Source organism: Gymnoscopelus braueri, assembly GCF_963280865.1.
Source record: "Gymnoscopelus braueri genome assembly, chromosome: 14".
Lineage (NCBI taxonomy): Eukaryota > Metazoa > Chordata > Actinopteri > Myctophiformes > Myctophidae > Gymnoscopelus > Gymnoscopelus braueri.
In genome coordinates, this window is record NC_137619.1 from 38002331 (window position 1) to 38013419 (window position 11089).

At 37.8% G+C, this 11089-nt stretch overlaps 1 protein-coding gene across 4 annotated transcripts; it reads left to right on the plus strand.

The window, feature by feature from the left end:
* The first annotated feature begins 2116 nt into the window (after nt 1–2116).
* On the plus strand, nt 2117–6964 carry LOC308101086 (beta-1,3-galactosyl-O-glycosyl-glycoprotein beta-1,6-N-acetylglucosaminyltransferase-like). 4 transcript variants are annotated; one of them, XM_080450415.1, is made up of 6 exons: nt 2117–2235; nt 2362–2454; nt 3331–3544; nt 3691–3784; nt 4118–4522; nt 4851–6964. In XM_080450415.1, the coding sequence occupies exons 2-6, from the start codon at nt 2448–2450 to the stop codon at nt 5334–5336; spliced, it is 1206 nt and encodes a 401-aa protein (XP_080306541.1). In that variant the 5' UTR covers nt 2117–2235; nt 2362–2447; the 3' UTR covers nt 5337–6964. The 4 variants fall into 4 exon arrangements, with proteins under 4 accessions (XP_080306541.1, XP_080306540.1, XP_080306539.1 ...); XM_080450414.1 differs by having other exon boundaries at nt 2156–2454; XM_080450413.1 differs by lacking the exons at nt 2117–2235; nt 2362–2454 and having other exon boundaries at nt 2687–3544; nt 3706–3784.
* Nucleotides 6965–11089: the final 4125 nt, after the last annotated feature.

Sequence of the window (11089 nt, forward strand, 5' to 3'; positions counted from 1 at the left end):
ATATTACAGGCCGATTCGTGTTTTTACCTATAACTGCACCGATCTGTGTACAACTTTGTATGCGCACTCCCTAGAGGCCAGGGAAAAACCTTTGCCCTGCATTTTTCACATCTGCCTTTTGTAGCGCCACCAGGAGGCCAACTTATATAAAACACATTTTTGGATATTACTCCTTCAGATTTTATCCAAATTTCACACAAATCGGTACACATGCTCTCTATAGTCATGTGATCAAGACGGATCTGTTAGATTTTTCATATTCCATCCTCATTGGCTAAGATTGACATTGACAGTTTGCAGGAGTGGCCCGCTTTGAACAAAATGTTGCAAATCATGAACGCAGCGTCCGATTGCAGTGAAACTTTGCACGCACATTCGCACTACGTTGAGGAACAAATGCCACCCTTTTAACATTGGGTTGTTATAGCGCCACCAGGAGGTCTAATTTAGCAAAACTTTTTTTTGAACAAAATGCCTCAAATCATGAATGCAGTGTCCGATTGCCGTGCAAGGCCTAAGAAGAAATGGCACCGTTTTCACATTGGCCTATTGTAGCGCAACCAGGAGACCACAATAACCTACCTGAGCTGGCGGAGACCTGTGCTCCGAGGAGCACTTTTTCTAGTTTTGGTTGAAATCAGGTGATATTCTGGGCCAGATCTGACTAGTCTTGGTTTGATTGGATCTAGCCCCAATCGAGACGTCACTGATTCGTCCCGGTCCTGACTGTGCTTGCTGGGCGTGTTATATGCAGGCATCTATTTATAGAAGATATTTAGGTGAGAATTAAAAGCCTGCCAGTAAGTTCAAACTTGTATAACTAAATGTCATTGCACATAGAGTTCATTCTTTCTGCTGGGGAAAAACTTCAAAGTGTTACCTTCAAAATGAGACCATGCCCATGCATTTATTCCAAATGTTTCAAGAACAACAATCAATTTACTTTGGGTATGCTGTGTATGCGGTTTTTTGCTAATTATACAGGATTGTTAACTGGTTAGACCTATTCTGAATTGTCTGTTTAAGGCAGGGGTGGGCAAGATTTATTTCCAGGGGGCCATACTCACTGACTTCCATAAAGTGAGTGAGGGGCCACACATTGTACAATTGAAACTTGAAACACATAGTGCTGAATGATGTTAAAACTGCATGGATTTGGTAGACATGCCAGACTACTTTACAATAAGGTACTTGCTTTCACAACAATGAAAATTGTTCTGTTAATTTTTTTTATTTATTTATTTTTTACAGCTGTACTGTAGCTGATGTACTCTGACCTTACAATATAAAGATGACTTGCATAAAACAATCCATGTCATGATGCCGTATCAACTTTTAAATGAGCCTATAAATGTATACAGCATCTTATCTGATATGCACCACTCCATTGGTCACTGATCAAACACATTGCATTGTTATAAATATGGACTCAAGGTTTCACTGCCAAGGCTAATATGTACTTAATGATGACCTTCACACCCACATTTCTCAAACGCTGATTTCTCAAACGCTTTTTCCTTCTGCTTATCTAAGGTTTTACTTCCTTATTTGTAAGTGCCTGTTGACTTTATTTGCTATTTGGACACACATTGTACAATTGAAACTTGAAACACATAGTGCTGAATGATGTTAAAACTGCATGGATTTGGTAGACATGCCAGACTACTTTACAATAAGGTACTTGCTTTCACAACAATGAAAATTGTTCTGTTAATTTTTTTTATTTATTTATTTTTTACAGCTGTACTGTAGCTGATGTACTCTGACCTTACAATATAAAGATGACTTGCATAAAACAATCCATGTCATGATGCCGTATCAACTTTTAAATGAGCCTATAAATGTATACAGCATCTTATCTGATATGCACCACTCCATTGGTCACTGATCAAACACATTGCATTGTTATAAATATGGACTCAAGGTTTCACTGCCAAGGCTAATATGTACTTAATGATGACCTTCACACCCACATTTCTCAAACGCTGATTTCTCAAACGCTTTTTCCTTCTGCTTATCTAAGGTTTTACTTCCTTATTTGTAAGTGCCTGTTGACTTTATTTGCTATTTGGATTTGAGCACTACAGTACATATGGCAGGGTGGAGAGCAACCAGTATGGCAAGAGAGTTTTAAATGTAAAGCTCCTACAGTATGTGTGCATGCCTGTTTATATATTATATTGAACAGGACCATGCACATTACGCCTCTTCGCTAGATGGTCTTGGAAGTTTACAGTAAAGAGCCAATATTTGAACATTCACGCAGTTTGATATATTTGAAATTAATCATTGAATGGCAATGCTATCGGTAGCAAGGATGAATGTATTTAAATTTTATTGCTTATTTTACCTAATTTTCAGGACGAATAACTAATGACATAGTGACAATAAAGAGACCAGCAACCTGGATTTGTGGACCCTAAGAGGAAACATCCTCCTCAACATATATGGCAGGTATGAGAAAACACAGAGAACACACATGGATTGTTATTTTATTGATTTTGATGGACTAACTTGATTTTGACTCACTGAACAGTGTAAATCTGAGGTCTTACATATTGATTGTTGCACGTGGAATTCTTTCCATAAATGGCGCATATTAGAAAGCTACGTCATCATGAATTCCTTGTAATCATCATTAATTAACAGCATTAGTTAATCTTTAGTTAAGCAAAGTTACTTAATACATGAATTACATGCATTGAAGGAAGTATGAGCTCGGCCCTGGCCTCCCTGGCTGTGGGGGACTGGTGTAGCGCTGGTGTAGGGCTGGTGTAGCGCCCAGGATCACTTAGGAAATTGGCACCGGGTGAAAAAAAATGGGTTACAAAAATCGCGGGATAAAAATTTTATTAAAAAAAATATATATACTTTCAAGTAAATACATTGAGTAACAATACTTAAGAGTACTTAAATTGAGTAAAAAATACTCAGTAGTACTTAAAATGAGTATAAATACTTAAAAGTCGATAAAAAAGTACAAATACTCTTTTAGTACCGCCTCAATACCAGTCTGACTGCCAGCGCCCACACATCAAATAGATTTGTACCAACTGAATGACAGCACACACTCATCAAACCGAGTAGGCATGGCTTACTCACACTGGGTGTGATTTTTATCTCTAAGGCAAGCACTGTCATTGATTTAGTTGAATCTTGTTTCTAACAACTGCAGCTTACAGTTCTGAGGTCTTACATATTGATTGTTGCACGTGGAATTCTTTCCATAAATGGCATGTATTAGAAATCCATGTTCTTCTTGGCGTCTCTGCTGGATAATTTTCACTGTCATCCCGGTATGGGCCATGCTTTTAATGCATACTATCTCAGAGAAGGGCTGGAATCATATCCCCAAACGCAGTTACAGCTGGTTGGAATACACAGCTGCTGATGGGAGCCCTGAAGATGACTGTGAATGCTCCGCAATCCTGGAAGGAGACACTGAGACACTGCAGAAGGCTAAGCTATTGTTAATCAATAAAGACTTCAAGAGTAGTGTCCAGATTCCTGATGAGTATTATATTAATGCCACCCAGGACTGCAGGTATCGTTTTGTTATATATTTCAATATTTGATTACTATTACAACATTGAAATGTAACAGCATTCATGAATTTTTTATTATACCATACTAAGTACCATGTAACTCCCATATTTCACCAATGATTAGGTAATAATTTATTAATTGCAGGATGTTCAAGTTTAGCAGGAAATATTTGACGTTCCCTCTAAGCCAGGAAGAGGAGGACTTCCCCCTGGCCTTTTCTATGGTTGTCCATCATAAGGTATACAAAATTATACTCTTTGATTTCCAAACACATTGTAAAAAAAAAAACATTGAATTGATCATTTATGCCAAAACTCACACAAATCGGTACACATTATCCCTGGAGTCATGTGATCAAGATGTACAGTGTCAGTCAGATTTGTCATATTCCATTCTGATTGGCTATGACTGACTTCCAAATTTGCGGGCCCTGGGTAGACAACCCGGCCTGGCGGAGATTATATTATGCTATCATTTAAATTCAGTTGAAATGGCAGTCACAGTATTTTAAGTTGTGAATATTAGTAACCAATACGATATAATTAAATTCCCCTTATTTCACATACTGTAGGTGCAGAACTTTGAGCGCCTGTTGCGAGCCATCTACGCCCCTCAAAATGTTTACTGCATCCATGTGGACAAGAAGGCAGCGGCTTCAGTCCTTGCTGCTGTCTCGGGTATCTCTTCATGTTTCGATAATGTCTTCATGGTCAGCCAGCCTGTGAGCGTGGTCTACGCTGGCTGGTCACGTGTACAGGCCGATCTCAACTGCATGGCCGATCTCTACAATGTTAGCACAACCTGGAAGTATTTTATCAACCTGTGTGGTCAGGACTTCCCCCTGAAAACCAACCTAGAAATTGTGAGAAGCCTGCGGGCATTGAAGGGTAGAAACAGCATGGAGTCGGAGAAAATGCCTGATCGGAAGAAGGTGAGGTTCCAGATAGTTCATCAAATAGTGGATGGACAGATCAAGGTAATAATTTGTGTCACATGTGCATGTTTGTCTTGTTTATTTGCTTGTCTGTTTTTTTCAAGTTGTGTTCCTTGTTTGTGTTTTTGCCACCGGATTCGGATGATATCAATGCATTGAATGGGACATTAATGTAATGCATTGATAGCATCCGAATCAGGTGGTTTTTGCTAGGTTGATGACGTCTGATATTATTGTTGACATTGGTTCTTTGCATTTCAGTCTCTTTTGGATGAGAAATTTGCAGCAAAGTTGTTATCCATGCATTGCTATAAATAGAACATTTTCTATTTAGAAAATAGTCATTCATTTATTCCCTCATTTATTTCAGGCGACGGAGCAGGCTAAGGACCCTCCACCCTTCAATCTGCCCATCTTCTCAGGAAATGCCTACATCGTGGTTAGCCAGGGCTATGTGCACAGCGTGCTGGAGGACAACCGTGTACAGGAGCTGATTAAATGGTCTGAAGACACCTTCAGTCCTGATGAGTTTCTCTGGGCCACCATTCAGCGCATCCCTAATGTTCCCGGCTCAGTCTGGCCAAACGCCAAGTACGACATGACCGATATGAATGCAATTGCACGGCTAGTGAAGTGGCTGGCGCATGAGGGATCACAGGATCACATGGAGTCTGTGTACCCAATGTGTCATGGCGAACATGTTAGGGAAGTATGCGTGTATGGTGCTGGTGATCTGAAGTGGATGATGGAGCAGCACCACCTTTTTGCCAATAAGTTTGATGTAGACATAGATGTCATTGCTATCCAATGTCTGGAGAAGTACCTCAGAAACAAGGCACTGGCAGAAGAACATTAATTGTATTCAGAAGGTTCAAATCTAGAGACACAGAATCCCGATGTTCTTGGTAATGGACAAACCGATCAATAAAGAGTAAAGACACTCTAGGTATCTTCAGGTAGAACTTCCTCACAGAGATCTTCTTTTAAATATCAATTCTTCTTTGATCCTGTTGAAGAGCAGTAGTGTCGAAACATTGGCCATGTTCGCTGATTCAATATTAAAAGAGGTAACACTTGCTCATAAGGTACCCGTAATTAACGCTTAATTTCTGATTATTTAAGCGTTAATTAAGCATTAATTAATCGTGAATTCCTTGTAATTCATAATTAATTAACAGCATTAGTTAATCCTTGGTTAAGCAAATTTACTTAATACATGATTTAAGTGTTAATTTAGCGTTAATTAAGCATTAATTAAGCATTAATTAAGCATTAATTAAGCATTAATTAAGCATTAATTCCTTGTAATTCATCATTAATTAACATTATTAGTTAATCTGTAGTCAAGAAAAGTTACTTAATACATGAATTACAAGGAATTCATGCTTAATTAATGCTTAATTAACGCTTAAATAATGTATTAAGTAATTATAAATTAAGTGTTAATTACGGGTACCTTATGAGCAAGTGTTACCTTAAAAGAAGATCTGTGCTCCAGTGTGTTTCTCCGGGTTGGTCCTTTTTTTTAAACACTATTTGTATTTTCCAGGTGCAACAGACAATAATCGACAAATTAACTTCCCCACCCCCCACGAAGGTCATAACAAAAAACAAACAATATAATGCTTCTCCACCGTTCCACCACAGATATGAAAAAAATCCCCTCCCAAAACCTGACCAACGAGTTGCACGACCAAAACATGCCAATTTGGTCCTTTTAATTGAGCCTCTTTAGAAAAAGGCTACATAAATCAATCATCAGCATGTTACTGATGGCAGGAAAAAAGATAGACGTAGACCCATTGACAGTTCACACAAGGTTATGTTTTTTATGAGCAAGGTTACGAGCATACTTAAGTATGCAAGGAATGGACACAACTTTTGTTTGCTTAGGGCGGCTTAACTGAAAACAGGCGGCTAAATGGAAAGGATTAATCTTAAATGTCATTGTCTTCTACAAATAGAAATCATTTCCTTTTCTTACACAATACAGTGAACATAGTACCCAGTGAACTGATGGCAGATGCATAGAGAAATAGAGAATAAGTGCGTAGCAAGTGGGCAAGCTCTGTATTTACAGTAAAAGCGCTCAAAGTGATATATTTTGGTTGAATCAAAAAACTTTTATGGTGTTCCAGTTCCAATTTTGTGCGCTCTTTTGTTTTCTTGTTTATTTTTATTTATTTATTACAAATTCACTTTTCTATCCTGTATCGTTTCTTGTATGGGCACTCTCTCCTGAGTGAATGGCATTGGTATCCCGACCTGAAAATGTATTTTCTGTTTACTAAAGAGCTGGAGATATGGGGAGACCCCTGCCCTGTTACTGAACAAACACTCCATAGCAATGATTACTATAGGAATGTAGAGATATGTAACATTTATTTTTACAAAATGTATCTTATAAACTTAACCATTGTGCAATGTTAGTATGGAATCGCTATACAATCTATTAAAAGATACCATTCAAGCAGCTGTGGCGAGAAACAAGAAAACCCCGGCTTTATTATTTGTTGTCATAAATCAAAACATTCTCTTCCACGACTATATTAACACGTCTGTAGTTCTATTAGTACCATGTCACTGTTTTACGACTTGAATTGAATGACCTGCCTCTGTCTGTCAAGCTGCGCCAAGCAAGCTTACTTTGTGAGAGCATAAAGCTTTTTGTGAGCTTTATGCTACTTACTTATTAGCCACTGTGAGGTGGAGGATGGCTGATTTAAGCAGTCACACCTGGCCTCACAACAGGATAAATCAGTCATCTTTACAACCATTCAGGGAGAGCCACTGTCCGGACAGAAAACCATCTGCTCCCCGCTGTGAATCCAATGTGCAGCTACAGGATCGTGAGATCTATTACCACAGCATGGCAAGCAGTATATGAGATCCTGTATAGTTACTGGTGAAAATTAAGTGTGTTTGGTGATCTTTGAAACCTGGCTGTCGTCTGTCCTACAGCTGAACCTGGTCACAACCACTTTGAAACCTTATTTTGAGCAGGCTAAAACATACACAATTTACAAAAGTATTGTAAATGGCAAAGGCCTGAACCTGTCCTAATGTAATGTATTGTATTGCATTTCATTGAAAATATTATTTGGAAATTACTGTTAACAAAAACTTTCAACATCTAGACATACCAAGTCTGGTAACCATGTTACCAAGTGCTGGACTGTGACGGTTTAATACCATGGTTTCACAGTACAAAAGCACTTTGAACGAGACTGGGTCAAAACCCAGTATATGGCTGGACATACTGTATGGACTATGTGTGAAATAATGGGACAATTGTGAGTCAGTGGGAATGTCTACAATGTGAATTCCTGCATATGAAATGTTCATCTGCAATTTTCTGTAGTGATCCCAATATTATTTTTTTTAAGTATATATCACATGACAGGGACGCGGGGTAAATGTGCATCCTGACTCCTGCCCACCCAATCAAAAGTTATGAAAATAAATTGTTAGGCTAGTTGAGAGAAATATCAGAGAAAATACCAGTAGGCCTACAGTTTACAGTTCTCATCTGTTTCATTATATCCCTCTTTTAAAAATCTAAATATCTTTTCCAAGAGTGACCTGGCCAAGGGAGCAGCATGAACACTGTTATATCAATAAAACACAAAGATACAAATCAGGGTAAAGAACAAAAATAGTTAAAATACATAAACGGGAGCAAAAGTTGACAGTTTAAAAGCAATCAATAATAAGCTCAAATATAGCTGCAAGCTATTTCTCTCTCTCTCTCTCTGGAATGGCTGCTGGCTGTCAGGATACAGTCGTGACAGTGACTGCATTCCTTTAAATGCTGTCCTGACCTGTCTCTCATCAGCTACTCATCTGTTTTGACAGTCAAGTTGATGTCTCTATTGTTCCATTCTCCACACGTCACAACATACCTACGCATGGAATCACAACATGTTCTAAGACTTTCTCATCAGCATAGAATACCTGTTTACCTGAATGGAAAACGCAACTATTAAAGCTACCGCTTGCCAAACATAAAACTAGTTTAGTTTAGTTTTTAGTTTAGGTACAACTTGATCTGTAAAGGAAGCCATCTGTACAGTATATAATATCATATAACATATAATAAGCACTCAAACACCTTTTTAGCGTGTACGCTAGAGTGGGCTTTCCATCTGCTTTATGTACATAATTATGTAGGCTAAGCTAAGTCATGAAAGAGTGTCCCTATCAAAAGTCGTCATAACGCCATTCTGTACTCCTTGATTACTTTTTGATGCCTCTGCTGGCAGACAGCCATGACCGAAGACATTATGCTTTCAGGTTGTCTGTCTGCCTGTCTGTCTGTCTGCCTGTCTACCTGAAATTTTAATCTCAGTTTAAAGTAGTGGGGCAATTTAATTAATCTAGGTTTACTGTGAAAAGTAAAACCAACATTAAAAAAATTGTTTAACTCGGTCTCCATTGGTTGCGAACCATGCTTTTCCTCCGTCCCTTTCCGATGCATTGTTTCAAGTGTGGCACAGAAACGGTATTCACTCTTTTAAAGATCTTTATATCGAAGGGTTATTTCCAACTTTTGAACAAATACGACTTAAATTTCATTTACCCCAATCACATTTTTCAGGTTTCTACAGATACGTAATTTTTTAACTCGAACCACTGCAACATTTCCAAATATCCCTGATGACTCGCCAATGGAATCTATATTTCTGTCTAACCCTCTGACCAAAGGAGGTATTTCTATTATTTATAATTCTCTCTCGTATTTAGACAACAATACCTCCTTGGATCATTTGAAAACAGCTTGGGAAAACGATATAGGAATATCTATCACGGATGAACAATGGTCTACATCACAAAACCTAGTACATTCCTCTTCAGTATGCGCCAGGCATGGTCTTCTGCAATTTAAAATATTACACAGATTACATTTATCAAAGGAAAAGCTCAACAAAATGTATCCAACTGTAAATTCATCCTGCGACAGATGTGGCCAGTCACCAGCCACTTTAGCCCATATGTTCTGGCACTGCACAAAATTAACATCATATTGGCTAAATATATTTAAATCACTGTCAGACATAGTTAAAAAACCTTTTGACCCAGATCCACTGACAGCAATATTGGGAGTCAGAGGGCCTACGATCAAACTGACTAATGTTCAGTACAATATGGTAACATTTGTGACTCTACTGGCTCGCAGACTGATATTGTTAAATTGGAAACAAGTGCAGGCTCCAACCCATACTGCACTTATGAAAGATGTAATGCACTATTTGGAATTGGAAAAGATAAAGTTTGAATTGAGAGGGAGTGAAGACAAATTTTACAAGACCTGGCAACCCTTCATCGACCACTTCAATAAGTGCACGCTGACCCCTCTTACATAATGGTTAACTTATAAAAAATAAAAAAAAAGAAGGAACTGAGTGTTTTTATTTTTTCTTATGATTTTCTACAAAAGATCTGTGCAGGGAGAATATGAGAGCAAGAGTGTGTTGTTCTGTTTTTTGTTTGTATCTGTCTAACTGTTTGTTGTTGTTTTTATGTTGTATATTTTATTTTTTAATTCATACCAAATTATTTGTCATTGTCTTTTCTTGTTTTATATGTTATAGTTGTTTATACTCTGATGTGTTTATCATTTTACAAAAAAATCAGGAAAAAAAAAAGATAAAAAAAGATATAGCTGCAAGCAGCAATAATACGGGGCCAGTGAATACAGAAAGAAAAAAGAAAGAAGCAATGATAAGTAATATGCACAATAAGCCATAGAAACATAGAAGACTGAACTTGAGAGAAAGAAAACCATGCAATTAACATGAGCATTTTAAACCCTCACCTCAGTAAAACTATGCCTACCCCTAACCTCAAGAAATACTACGCGTAAGCATAAAAATGCCAAAGTCATGATCACCTCAACACATCGTCGGGGAAAGGGATCGAACCAGTGACCTCCATATTCATAGGCTGCCTTTCTACTCATTGAGCTAGAGATATGATAGCCCTGGCAGTGTCTGTTGATATATATAACTCTTTCCGTCCCTGATGAACCAAGCCTCTGTTTTGCTAACTACTCTAGATCACTGGTTCCCTAACCATCTACCGATAGAGAAATTGTACGTCTCCTCGGAACAGAAACCAGTGAAATTAGCCGATCTACAAGCTCACAAAACGTTGCTATCTGAAAAGTTGTGAGATTGTAGATCGGCTATTTTCACAATGAAGTATGTCATACTTTGAAAAAACAACATCATGACTGTATCAATGAATACATGTGCAATAAAGATAACATGACATTTTTATTTGAGAGTGTGTTGATGAAAGACTCTCTCATCAACACAGAATACCTGTTCACATGAATGGAAACCACAGCTATTAAAGCTACCGTGACAAACACACATCTGGTCAAACCTGATCTTCTTGTCGTCAACTAACACTGTCCTCACGCTGTGGCATCCACATATCTGCTTTATTATGATTTATTATTATCCACACACCTGCTTTATTATTATTATGTATTACATTTATTTATTATTATCCACACACCTGCTTTATTATTTTTATTTATTATTATTATTTATTATTATCCACACACCTGCTTTATTATTATTATTTATTATTATCCACACACCT

Coding starts and splice junctions, on each gene's coding strand:
- LOC308101086 (XM_080450412.1), top strand. CDS start 3,231: ATGGCATGTATTAGAAATCCATGTTCTTCTTGGCGTCTCTGCTGGATA. Junction 3,545..3,690: donor AATGCCACCCAGGACTGCAG/GTATCGTTTTGT, acceptor TATTAATTGCAG/GATGTTCAAGTTTAGCAGGA. Junction 4,523..4,850: donor TAGTGGATGGACAGATCAAG/GTAATAATTTGT, acceptor CATTTATTTCAG/GCGACGGAGCAGGCTAAGGA.